The 14,591-nt window shown below is 39.6% G+C and overlaps 1 protein-coding gene across 1 annotated transcript in view; it reads left to right on the forward strand.

Annotated features, from left to right (window-relative positions):
* Positions 1-1,960: 1,960 nt before the first annotated feature.
* Positions 1,961-14,591, forward strand: part of spns2 (SPNS lysolipid transporter 2, sphingosine-1-phosphate) — a 79,960-nt gene continuing 67,329 nt past the window's right edge. The window contains exon 1 of the mRNA XM_067438807.1: positions 1,961-2,422. Coding sequence (XP_067294908.1) covers positions 2,191-2,422 — 232 coding nt within the window. The 5' untranslated portion in view covers positions 1,961-2,190. The remainder of the gene's footprint in view (positions 2,423-14,591) is intronic.

Genomic DNA, 14,591 nt, shown 5'->3' on the forward strand with positions numbered 1-14,591 from the left:
CCTCTGATCTGAGATGAAGATGAAGAGAAAAATAACAAACGAATAACTTCCTTCTTTTCCGACAATTTATCAAGCATCTTTCAGCCTTCTCTCACGAGAATGACCCGCGTACTTCCTAACAGACTCTTCTGCGACCGAGATAAATCTTAACTACAGTAAAATCCCCTTCTTCGACATTTCCGAAACGATATTCAGAGCCTTGGGGATACTTTATGTTACAGATGGGCATTTTAACAGGGGCTAGACACGTTGCTGTCCTTCGAGTTTCATAATATTTTAAGATAGTCTACAAGTGATTAGGGCATTAACAAAACGAGGGGAACACTAAGACCTAACTTAATGACGTGATTTGATCTAATCTTCGCTAATTGATGGGTTTCGGTGAAAAGCGAGCCGTAAAATCGAAGAGTGCTTGATAATATATCCTTACTGAATTAATCCCACATAGGGAGCTCATATGTGGGATTAATTCAGTAAGGATATATTATCAAGTACTCTTTGATTAGGAAGTAAATAAAACGTATCCGCTTGGTTTACCTTATTCAGCCTACTATAATTGTGTAATGTCAGATTAATTGCAGCTATGTTCCTTCCTAGGCTACATAATTTGGAGAATATTAATTGTCAGTTAATTCTAGTTTCTAATTCGAATGCAGTAAGTGTAATATATTATGAGGTGAAACAGTGTTTTAGATCTAGTAAGCTAATAATGAGCTGTCCAGAGTGCTGAAGACCACGATCGCTTTCAGATGAGGTCAATACTTCGTGTTAGCCTACTTGAAGCCAGCTATTTTAAACCATACAAACCCGTTCATAAGAATTTCTTAGGCTAAATATCGTGTCCTAAATATGCTACTTTATGTAGCTAATAAATCACTAAAAGATTTGGCAGTTAACCGCAATGCTCTTAACTAACGGGTATTCTATTCCAGATGTTTTCTCAAACATTTAAGTTAAAGATGATATTTCATGTTTACGTATAGCCTATCATTTATGTCAGCATCACTATTTTCATTTTCATATAGCCTATAAAAACGTCGAAGAGTAGCCTAGTCTATATGGCTTCTACAATTATTGTATATAATTGATATTATGCAATGAATTATATCACTTTCATTCTGCAATAAAGATAATGACAGTAGGCTACTGTTTTCCCGATGTATCCGTTTGATTGGCTACTTGATCCTAACGCATCCTAACGATCCAAAGCCCTCGAGCGGCGTTCTGTTGCCATGGTTACCTTCCTCAGCCGAATGACACTTCTCTATTTGTCGACAAGTGAGAATGTGCTTTCTAAAATGTTGTTTAAAATGCCCCCTTGTACAATTATAGAGTCAACCCTGTTTAATGCAGGCTACTTTGCAAGATGCCCAACAATTTGTTTTTACATCTTTTGGAGGGGCTTAAAGATTAGTAGGGAGGGTCAGACCGCGCCAAAGCCCCCCATAATTCGAAAACTGTCTTGAGTCCTGATGCCGTGAACACTGCTTCAGTGACTCAATCCTGTCACTGTAGCCTACTGACATGAACCGAGCTCAGCGAGCAATAATCAAATCAATGATTTTTATTAACCCTTAGTTATTTTTTCTTCGTTTTCCGCTCAGAGGTGCTACACTTTTCCCGTCATAACCGTCCTGTCTCTGTTCAGAAATCGTAAGTGTAATGTTTCCCAAAGGCTTCGTGCTTTCTTTTCATTTAGCTACACCTTTAAAGGAAGTTTCACGTCAGTCGAGTTCACTCAAAGAATTCTTTACAGCAGAAATAATAAACAACAACAACAGAGACAAAACAACTTCGCTCGAGCGCCCTGGGTGCGCTCTCTGTCACTGATTCCCTCTTTCACATGAGCATTCCGTGCACACTTTAGCGCCTTCATTCGCTCAGAGAAGGGCGGGGCTTAACGCGCCTCCCTCTCTCTCTCTCTCTCTCTCTCTCAAACACACACACACACACACACGGTACGGAGTGAGAGAAAAGAGCGTCCCGAGCGCTCAATCCTGTCACTGTACAGACATGAACCGAGCTCAGCGAGCAATAATCAAATCAATGATTTTTATTCTTAGCAATTAACACTTAGTTATTTTTTTTCTTCGTTTTCCGCTCAGAGGTGCTACACTTTTCCCGTCATAACCGTCCTGTCTCTGTTCAGAAATCGTTCAATCGGTTGCGCTGGATCTTTCGTGCAAGACAATGTGTGTGGAGAGCGATGGATGTGAAATCGAGGGGTGCAGCAGTTCGGATGAGGTGCACACGCTGTCTGGAAGCATGAGCCCGACTCTTAAATCCAGTCCAGACCTGCATCCCTGCAGACCTGGGCAAAAATTCTGTGCCGCATTACTCCGATGCCGGACTCCGCTCGTTGCCGCCGGGATTCTGAGTTTTGGAAATGTGCTCAATTACATGGACAGATACACCGTAGCAGGTAAGGCCAGTATTCCCTTAGTGTATATAGGCTACTTTTTTTTTTAAATATAGCCCAGAAGAGCAATAACGGCTATTTGTATCGTTTAATGTTTAACTTAAGGAGGTTTCAGTTCAACACATTGACCAGGGACATCACATCAAACATTAACATTAAGTCAATTGATCATTTGGACGCGCTATCTCGCTGCACACGTGACGAGTTTTATTGAACAGGTTAAGACCGTATTTCCCGCAGCTCGTACAGTCTACTGTGATTTAATCAAACCATTCGTATAAGAGGTCCCGTTGTGCTAACCCTTTATTGATTACTATTGTGAGTGATCTTGGATCAATCTAATCTGACCCTGTCTCGCAAAAGAGTCAAAATCCACAGACTTGCAATGGATGGTTCCATGTAACGTAAGTCTAATTTTATGTCATTATGAGTTTTTTCCCCCTTCAAATAAGTGTCCATCTTACACTGGCTCTTATAATAAATTACTAATAACAATGTGCCAATACAGCAGCTCCACACAATATAGCTCGTGCATTATGTAGCCTACATTTTATATGTGATTCAAATCACAAACGAATTTATTAGCTAATCAACGAATAGCCTATACAGTTTATAGAGACACTGTCCAAACATAGCATAGACTGCGTTACAAACATACCTCATTTAAAGCATTAGCGCTATACTCGAGGATATTACAGTCCATAGTAATTTAGAGCAAACTTCTCGAGGGACACATCGTATATCCATGGTTTTATAAATAGTAACCTCAATAGCGCTACACACAAGATGCCCTTGAAGCAAGTTATTCAGGAATAAAGGGAGAGCGCTGCCGCGGTCTGACGTGTTTCCATAGAAACTAGAACCGATTTAATCTACTAGTTTTTATGTTGTCAAATTTAGCATCCCTCCAAAAGTGCGGATTAATTCAGTTTTTTTTGTATGGGTACTTGGTGATCTGAGGCGACATGCAGCTGACATTTGCTCCTGCTCACTCTAAGAGGGGTAATTTTCATGAATAACTCATGATAAGCGATTAGAGATTTGGAGTGCGCTATTAGCTAGGGATTTCTGAGATGCGAGATTTAGGCTATAGCCATCATCAATAGTGGACACGGCTCCTTTAATCCAGTTCCCCTCTTTGCTTTACTTGTTAGGCTATATACATTTTTGTCTTCTGTTTCTTTACAGAAATTGGTCTCTTTGTGATTTTCATTGATGAGATGTAAGTTGCCAATTCAACTTGTTCTGCACTTGCTTCTTTATCAAGTGGAGCTTGTGAAATATATATATTTTTATTAAATACGCATATAGCCTGCTGTGTAACATGATATTTAGTTCATGTCATTCATTACAAACAAATAAAATTGAAAAAATATAAAAACACTGTATTTTTATGACGATACCTGAAATGGAGATGTTCGCAGTGTCAGTTCTTCTGCGCTGAACATCACGTTCCCTCTAGCGCGCGCTTCACAGATACTTTTGACAGCGCGTGATGCTTGAATGGCGCGCCTCTGCAGCATGGGCTACTTTATTGTAATGGGGTGCTTTGGTTATTTAGCAAAGCCCGGGATGCCTCCGTTGTTGCAGGGTCTGCTTTTGCCAAGTCTTCTCTCGTCCTTTCGTAAAGCAAGATAAGTAAAAGGCACGTTATTTTGACAGAGGGTCACTTGTCATCACATTCGTGACAATTTTAAGATGTCAGTCAGCAATTAATAGTGTGAAGTGGAAGACGAGAAAGGGGAAAAATTAGACAAGGCAGCGTTATCGGGTCATGGCGGTTTGTGGCGCTCGAGTGTATGCTATACACTACAAGGTTCAGCAACATTACATAAGATAGTGGAGCTGTGATAACATTAGGAAAAATGTGTTCACATGCGGTATAGATTATCTCATCTAATCTCGCCATCTGTAAATCATTCTCGTTTCTTTCAAAGATTATCCTGAAAAAACAGATGTATCATCCTCTTTTATAGATAAAAATATCAATATAAGCCAAATTTCATTCGTTTACTTAACAGATAGGCTACACACTTTTGTCTATGAAGAGGGTAGTTTCTTGCTATAGAACTACTCATGTGAAATCAACCTCATGGTTTCTGAACAGTATAGATACTTGAATAGAAGGCAATTGAGAATATATATATATATATATATATATATATATATATATATATATATATATATATATATATATATATATATATATATATATTTAGAGAGAGAGAGAGAGAGAGAGAGAGAGAGAGAGAGAGAGAGAGATCAGATGAATGTTGCAGGGAGATTGCAGCAAAAAATGGTAAATTCTCAGGAGAGGAGTTTTGTAAATGTTTAGTATGCGAGTGTTGCACCAGCAGACCGAATGCTGTTGAGTTTAGCACGGATCTCTTCTACACCTCAGTGGTTGATCATGCATTATGGAAGTGTGTATGTGAGGGTGAAGCCCCCTTCATGGGTAAAGAGGAGAGGCTAGAGTTGACGCAGCCATCCTGCAGTGGTGACGGCCACTCTTTAGTATGTGCGTGTGTGTGTGTGTGTGTGTGTGTGTGTGTGTGTGTGTGTGTGTGTGTGTGTGTGTGTGTGTGTGTGTGTGTCTGTGTCAGAGAATGCTCCACACGGTTGCTGAGACCTCCTCCTCACCACTGCTGTTCAGTCATTTGTACTGCAGTCAGGCTGACACAGGTATTATATTAATGGTGTTCAGCAATGGTGAACATGTCGTGAAAGTGTGTGAGTGTTTGTCTGTGTGAGGGAAAATTAGAAATAGTACACCCAAAACAAAATTCTGTCATCATTTACTCACCCTCATGTCATTCCAAACTTGTATGACTTACTTTCTTATGTAGAACACATACAAAAATAGAGAAACAATGTCTGTTTTTTGTTCATATAATGAAACAGTGGGGTCCAATGTTGTTTTGACTTTCACAAAACATTTTTTTTTTTTAAATAAAATAAAATTCATGCAGGTTTGGAATGATTTAAGAGTGAATGATAGCATCATTTTTGTTTATGGCTAAACTATCCCTATAAAGCAAACAGAGATGTTTAGCCATAATTTAAAAGTAATTCATTAAGCCATGACGCTTTAGAATTTGCATTGTGGCCACTTAAGTTTTAGTACAGCAGTTTACTCTCACACAAACAAAATTAAATCAAATGCGCATGCAGCAATTGTTTTCAAAACTGAACAACTTAACATTTCATCCTCAGTCGTTGTCTAACATATAAAATAATTCAGTCCCGATGACTGAAATCGGGGCTAATAAATACCGTCGCTGTGAAAACACTTAATTTGAGTTTTTTTTTTTTGCTATTGAAGTCATATCATTTACTGCCAATTTCACTTTTTACAAGCCCTTCTTCCAGGCTGTGGTTGTCTTGGAATCTTTTAGCATCAACCAATGTCTCTCATCGCTGTTAGCCAGAACCAAATGTTTATTCTCTAAAAGAGAGTGTGTCTTTAAAAAAGCGGTGCGTGTCATTTTGGCCTCGTCTGTCTTATATGTTTAACTGATTGATATTCTTGTGTGTGAAAGAGAACAGCAAAGCTCTAATTTGGCTGTTTTCTCCACCTAAACAAAACTAGTGGGTGTGCAGATTTTATAGCAGAGGAGAGACAACCAATCCCTCATGAGGAACCACAGAGCAAGAACGAAGCATGGAGGGAGAAAACCATGCTGGTGAATGTGTGCTGAATCATGGGGAAAAACTTGCTGTGAGGTGTGAGCGTAATATGGTCACTGTAGGCTCATGTTGCGTATTTTTGGTGGCCGGGCAATCTGCTATAAGTCATATCTGGCTTGTCAAAGTCAAGAAGACTTTATCCTTCTTTATGTTTGGCCTGAGGTGCATTTCTGCAACATTGGGGCTGATTTGCCCTCGTCTTTCTCTCCCTATTGGCCCATTATAGTTGTCCACTATCTATATCTGTCTGTTTCTGTCTCCAACACAGCCTCCGGTGGGGCCGAAAGATCAGATTGATGGGACTGAGGTTGTGAACCATTTAGTTTGATTAAATTTGTGGTTTGGCTGTGATGGCTCAGACCCAGGGAGGCTGGCTGGCAACAGTCCCTCCAGCAGACAGGCTGAGCTCAACAACAGATTACGGTTAAGACAGGGATTAGGAGGCGCGGGGAATACCACTGGGACGTACAGACGGTGGCCACTTAACATTATTTGATCTAAGATCCTCTGTTGAGCCACCGGCCTGACGCCTGCTCTAATGAAGGCAGTTTGACTGCTAATCTGGATTATGAGGTGCAGTTTTTTTTCTTAAAGGCATCTGAGGTATGAGAATTTCTAATCTCAAGACAAGTGCTTAATTAAGTGTGATGGGTAATCAAGCAGCCCGAGGAGCTCCTTTAGGTAGAACAGGCATGTCTGCACATTCAGAACACAGGCTCAGAGTTTATGAGGGGATTTGGAGACTATACAGTACTGTACATTTTGCTGCATTGCTCTTCTGCACTAGATGGTCCAGTCTAGCTGGCTCAGCTCTAGTTCTGCCTGGACACACTCCTTGGCAGTACCTTTTTTGACACACACACGCACGCGTGCACACACGCACACGTGCACACACACACACACACACACACACACACACACACACACACACACACACACACACACACACACACACACACACACACACACACACACACACACACACACACACACACACATTTCAATTTGTGCCCCTTATGGTGTGAGTTGAAGGTGTGATAAGGCCTATCAGCAACAAAACAGAAGGAGGACAGCAGTAGTAGCACGTAGTACATGCGCTACACATACAGTCAGGACACTTTGTGCGCAGCGCATGTGCTAATACATGTGTATATTGTGTTTCTTTTATAGAATTACATATTTTAATTAATAAATAAATTGACTAGTCAGTTGTTTGTTCATAAGGAAGCTTTTTATCATGATTGGACATGTTTAGAGGCGTTTGCATAAAGGTGCCATCACATTTAGCCCGGTTCCATCCTCCTACGTACTGCTGCTAAGCTTTCATTTTTCTTCAGTACTCCTCCTGGGATTGCGGTATACACTTTGGTTTTCTCCTATCAAAGTTTAACTGGTTCAATCAGCGACAAGAGAGTGGCATTAGAAAAATTACAAACATTACAATAATGTTGTGCGCTACAGCCTATGGTTTGAGGTGCAAGCGTCACTCACAACCAAACGTTGCTCTGGGCAGATCCAATAGTTTTAAACTTCAACAAAGTACCCGCCTTCAAGGAAGATAACGCTTGTCAATGGAGAGTGGTCAGACTCTCTGTACAAATGAAATGTACGAGTCTGGACCAGGCTAATCACATTTACCATTGTTCAGCAAATTTTCACAGGTGAAATCCAATTTAATAGGAATTGATTGATGCAATTCAGAATTTCATGAAAGAACGAAAGATTTCACCATACAGATTTTGCAAGAAATTCACAATTCCTCTTCATGGCCATTGTTAGCTGAAAACTTTTGATAATGTTTGTACCTTTAGCTTAGCCGAAGCTGATTACTGTTAGAATGTTAGCCAAACAAAAGAAGGCAAATGTGACAGGAGAAAGTGTTTGTTCGTGAAGGAGCTTTTACAGTATGTGGGCAAGTATCACAGCAGTGCATTTTAAATATACCTGCCCCAAATTGGCTGTCTGTGTTGAAATGAAGCTTTGAGGTTGGCTCAGTCACTTTAGGCTTGGCTGTCGTCTCTCTCCCCTTCCCTCACTCGTTTTACTGTGATGCTATTAAAGGACTCTCAACAACAAAAACATGAAAGTAATGAAAAGCTCGCAGTAACTGAGTTTATAAGCTTGTCTCACTCTTCTGAAACCCTCACGAAGAACAAATGGCTTCCATTTCTCCCAAAGTTGATTCCATATGCATTATAATTGTTCCTCGTAGATGCAGTTATAGAGCTGTTGTGTTTACTAAGGATGTCTTTCTAAAACCTGAAATATAAATCCATTAATGTAAAGTCGTTAAAAGACGATTACAAGTTTAGCTCTTAATGCTGAAATGTATTGATGAAGGCACAGAGTATTTAATTTTCTCCATAGCTGTGCAGTTCAATATACATTAGTGTTTGAGAAACGATTGGCATACTTTAATACACAGGGTGGACGCTATTAATTAAACAAATTTTGACCTCGTATTAAAGTTCTCTCATATTGAGATCCCTTTTTGGCGTGTTTGTGTGTGTTTTTGTGGTATTGTGTTTTGCTGATAGTGCTGTAGTGATGGCAGTGGATGGAATTAGACAGTAGCTCTTCCTCCTTTTCGACAAGGCTTTTCATGTGGTCACGGCATCTATTACACAAGCACTAAAGGCCAATTCTGCGACAGCCGCCACTTCCCTAAAGACTGCTTGGCTCCTTAAGCCTTGACCTAGCCCTAAAAGATGGGCAAGAAAGTGAGTGAAAAGAACTTCCAGCCTTCCTTTATCGTTTATTTTCATTCATCTACTTCAGCAGTTTCCTTATAAAGAGCACACAACCATGACCGCCTATCTGACCTCAACAATAAGGTCAGTGTATAATATATATAGACACGAATGGGGTGTTCAGCAGGACAAATTCTCTTCTTGCAGCCTGGTGACTCTCAAAATAAACACTGACACAATCATGTCCACTAACAGCCTCTGAGAACCGGGATGCGATTTGTTCGGTTTATTTTTCAACGGGCTTGTCTTTCATTTGGCCCGTGTGATGTTCGTTTAATGTAGCATGGACGATCCAAACAAGGCAGCGCGTTTGTTATGTTTTTCCACCAGAGAGACGGCTGACGTGCTTGTTTAAATGGCACTGACCCCGTTAATATAATTGGTGGCCCGCATTTAGCTCGTTGCGTGTCCAAACAGATGCGCACTATGCGTGGGTGTTTGTCTGTTTAAAAAAAGGGATTCGCTGTGATTCTCAGCCTCAACATGTGTCTTTTTGATGGAGTGTCTAAGGGATTAAGGGCGGAGAGTTTGACAGACAGCTGTAGAGGAGGGTGGAGGAAGCGGGGGGAGGGGCGCCTAAGGGGGGAGCGCACCTGTGAGATTGGAAGTCTCAGGTATGTCACTGTGTAACAGATCAAGATCATTCAGAATGTATTGATACAAGCGTGGGAGACATCCTCAAGCTTGAACGCTGACCCATGATGGCCAATATACATTTATATAATGCTACAATCATTTTTGTTATAAGAGCCTGTATAATTTTACCATTAGTATACAGTAAAAGTGCATGAATTTATAAAATATGGTACATATACAGATTTTCATTCAACACTCAAGACATCCAAAATCAAGACCTTTTTTCTAGCCTGGATGCCAGCCGAACTTAGCCCCGCCCACAACATTTTTAGGTCGGGCGGTTCGGTCTGGACTCGATCCATAGAGGAGTGATTATGCCGGAACAGAAACTGTTCGGACCAATGAAATCATCAGGACGGGCTTTAGACGATGACGGACAGATGATAAACAGGAACGTAATCATGCACGTCATCAAATGCGCTTGGATTATATTTGTTCAAATCTTAAACGGAGAGCTTGTTTGTATATGCATTCACCTTCACAATTTCTCTCAGAAATGATGATCATGTTGTTAAATAACTGTGTATCATTAAATTGTTTTATTTTTTTGCGTGCAGACAGGGTTGCCAAGTTTTTACAACAAAACTAGACAACTACTAGCCCCAAACAAAAGGTTCTCTGGGGGTTCTCCAGGGGGAAAATGGCGTTTGGGGGGTTAAATGTGTGTTATTTTGGCAAGGTTGCCTGCTAAAATTTGCACTCGTGGGTCTATATCACATAATAGTCGCTTCAACCCGCGGACATGGAAAACAACCCGCGGGAAAAAACGCAGAATTGGCAACACAGTGCAGTTGAGCTCTGTTGACATTTGACAACTAACGTAATGCGTCGCTTCGTTGCTCTGATTGGTTGTAGGTCTATCCACTTGAGGTCTTTCCTGGTTCGGTTGAAACACGCCCCATAATCACAGCCCAATGGAGCAGTTTCAGACTCATATATGGCCACGTCAGGCTACCTTTTTACAGTATTTTACAAGAAAATTACTGTTCAAAAGTTTTTTCAGAGAGGATGCATAATTTTTTTTTTAATAGTAACGGAAAAGTGTTGTTTATATGAACCTTCTATTCATCAAAGAATTCTAAAAAAAAAAAAAAAAAAAAAAAATGTATCATGGTTGCCACAAAAATATTAAGGAGCGCAACTGTTTTCAACAATGATTATAAATCAGCATATTAGAATGATTTCTGAAGGATCATAAGACTCTTAATGCTGGCATAATGATGCTGAAAATTCAGCTTTGCCAAATAAATTACATTGATGAGAAAACAATTCATCCTAAACGTTTAAATGGTGGTGAACAGTACCAGTAAATGTATGTTTTTACTGTAGCATTTTTTCTTTTAAATTAAATTGATAAACATTTTTTACAGCGAACACAAAACCCTATCTTCCATATATCTACACACAGACAGAGACAAACGCAGTAATCGTGACATTAATGTTTCTGGATGCATCATAACAATGACTAAATCGTTCTGAAAGCATTGCGAATCCCCATAGGTGCTACAGCATAACTGAGAGATACCGGAATCTCAGATGGTTGATGACTTTTCCTAAAGTCATTTATGATTTAATCAGTTGTTCTAGAGGGTAGATAATATTCATGGATTAGGCTGATAATCTGCTCTGTTTTTAGATAAGATTTCTGAGTAAATATTGACCAAATGAAATCAAAAGAAGGGTCAGTAGGGTAAACTACTCTACTAAAGCTTAGCTTTGTCTGTAAAGTAAGCCTTCGGAAGCGTTTTATATTGCCAGGGCAAATATTTAAACTGGACTTTCCTGCAAGTCTATATTTGTAGAGTCTTATTAAGGAGGAAAAAATGTCCTCTTTCCCTCTATTCAATTGTGATTGAGTAAATAATCAGCCACAGGTGTTATGTAACATGTTATTTTCCAGATTATAGTCTAAGCGTGTATGTATGTGACTACACGGTGTGACACACTGTCAGTGTCTGTAGGTAAATAGATGCTCAGACCTGTGACTGTATCTGTCCATTTTGTGATATCTCTATTAATGCAGGGATGAAAGGATAGGCCTAATGAAATATAATCTCTTCAAGCCAGTATTTGCAGCATTCTTCCAAAGCTTGCAATTATGCACATCTATCAAATATTGCATGCATCTCCTTGTATGCAATCTATTTATATTTGAGAACATATGGTTTTGATTGTCACCCCGACACATTACATGGCAGAAACACTTTCCCCTCAGCAGGAAATCTTGCCCTGGTGTTTCGGGGCGTGTGTGAAGTGTAGATGTGTCGAGTTTAAAGGCTCAGGTGTGCACGGAGGAACAGGGTGTGTTTTTTTCAAAACCTCAGGGTGACAGTCACACGCCAACGTCCTACCCTGTACATGTTTGAATTCCCGTGATTCTTTAACTAGACTCATTCATTTCTCAGAGCCATTCACTAGTCCTAAAAATAACCCCTTGTATACTATGGAGACAAGTATGCTTTTATGTATGCTGTATAGTACGCCGAGACAGAATGGCCACAGGGAACCCCGGGACTTTTCCTCACATTTATGTTGTTGCTAAAGATTTCCATTTCATATCAGTGCTGTTCTTTTGAACTTTTGATTCATTAAAGTATTGTGGAAAAGGTATCAGTTTTCCACGTGCATATTAAGCAGCACAACTGTTTTCAACACTGATAAAATGAAATGTTCCTTGAGCACCAAATCAGCATATTAGAAGGATTTCTGAAGGATCATGTGACTGCTGGCTGAATATTCAGCTTTTCACACAGGAATAAAATATATTCAAACAGAAATAGTTAATAATAATTAAGTACGCTATAACTTTTGACACTCTGGTGGCTGATAAACAAAACTGCATGCGTCTTGTGGAAGAACATTGTAGTTGGAGCTACTTCTCTGTTTATGTACAGTATATGAAGCATGGGCGTTGGAACCTTTGTGTGTTGGTGGGACAAGACCATCTACTTTTTACGACCAATGATGTTGGACCCACTCACTTTTATCGTCTCTAATTCAGCACGTCTGTTTACCTAGCCCTAACCAAGAAACACGTTAGATGCTTGATTTCCACTTTTCTAATATTTCATCAGTTTTTATTGAAAATAAATGCCTTTCCGAGCTGATATGTGATGGGAAAAGGGAGTAGAGTGAGTTCGGCAAAAGGCGGATTCGAACCTCTGATCGATTTGTGTCAAAACCTGATTACATGCGTCTTACCCCTACACTATAGCCAAGGTAATGTACTTGGTCCAATCAATCATTTAGTAAACGGTGGTATATTTGTAATAAATGTAAACATGGCATCTTAATGTTTCTCAAGTAAAAAAAAAAAATTCTGAGAGGACCCACCCACTTTTTATTTGCTTCTGACGCCCATGATATGAAGAATCACACAGGTACAGGGCAGTAGCCCTGGGCAGTAGCCCCTCCACAATGATTGTCATCCCGCTCATCGTCTAAAATAATCTGAATATAAACACTTTATTATAGGTGTACCACCATAGTAATTCAGATTAAGACAAAAATATGGTTTGGAAGATGGATTCATTATGTACTCGCTCATTAAATTTCGAACAAAAAATGTTACATAGTGTACATTTAATAGAATTTCATATTACAGTTTTAACTGTATTTGTGGATTTTTTTTAAATGATTCATAAAAATTTTTTACAGGCCCCAAACTTTTAGATACATATTCAATATAGAGAGGTTGTAAAGAGAAAGAAAGTTCTGACATTGTGAGCCCATAGGCCACAGCATTGCAAGTCAGTGTTGTGCCTCAGCCCCTTTATTTAACAACAAAGAGTAAAAATTACTGTGAATACGTGAACTAGATAATAGAGCAAGGCTATATTTGTTGTGAAACTGACGTAAGTCCCTGGCTGTTTCAGGCACAGTCCATTACTTGCTGTATGACAAATACCTTACCTTATAGAAAACACCTTAAGACCTTAGTTTCCTTTAAGGATTAATTTGGCATTCTTACCAAGTTAGCACAATAGTTTGAGTTATTTGGCCACACCAGAACATAATAATTACCCACAACTAACGCCTAAAATACCCGTGTATGTGTGTGTGTTTGTGTGTGTGTGTGTATGTGAGGTGTGTGTCTCCACCTCACTGCTGTGGAATGTGGAGGTAGCAGGAATTCCAGTGATGCAGTTTTCCCACAGTTACCTCCGAGTTACCCACGGCACAGAAAGGTGCTTATCATAACAAAATCAATACAAAGCATCTAGATTTAAACGGCCAAAACCACTTCTTTATGGCTTTTATAATCTCACACATATTTGTCTGCAGCATAAAATACAAATCTAAGCAATACTGTATCTTGAAAGTGTCTTGCACTGTTCTGCATTAAACTAGACCAGGAAGAAATGAGATTTATCTCTAATTCATGAAGGAGAAAGTGAGATGGATTACTGTGCTAGGGACTCTCTCGGCTGTTCTCAATGAGAGTGGATGAAAATAGTGCTTTGCATAGCAAGAAATGGATGTAATAAAAGACGCTGGGACAGATAAAAATGATCAGGAGGTCTCTGCGTGATTGCATGGGTGTGTGTCTGCGTATTGATTGCATAGAATAGAGGTTTCTGGGGCTACAGTTGATTTCAGACTACAGACCTTGAATACGTGCCGCATGTGGATCTCTTCAAGCAACCCGGTTCTGATGCTTTCAATGTGTTCATCACAGGGTTATATGACAGGGTTGTGTACCTTTTAAATTCTAGTTAGTTACTAAATATAAAGTGAGTAGAATGTATTTCTGCTAAAAACGCTTCTAGTATAGTATTTTCCGTGTGACCCTGGACCACAAAACCAGTCATACATCAAAAGTACTTTTTTTTTAATTGATATTTTAAGACCTTCGATGCAAAAGCGTCTAAGTCTGTCTGAGGGTGTTTTTTTAGTTTTTTGAATAAGCATTTTTGTCAGGCTCCTATGTATAGGTTTCTACCTAAGTACCGGTACTTCTGAATGGGCTGAGGCTGGGATTTAGTGGGTTTGAAGCCACGGAGGCCATTCACTCAGAATCGTTATCTCATTTTTGACAAAAAGCTTTTAGAGGATTTTGCATCTGAACTCTTCATTTATTTAACATCTGAAAGCTGAAT

This window comes from Pseudorasbora parva, chromosome 3 (assembly GCF_024679245.1).
Source record: "Pseudorasbora parva isolate DD20220531a chromosome 3, ASM2467924v1, whole genome shotgun sequence".
Classification (NCBI taxonomy): Eukaryota; Metazoa; Chordata; class Actinopteri; order Cypriniformes; family Gobionidae; genus Pseudorasbora; species Pseudorasbora parva.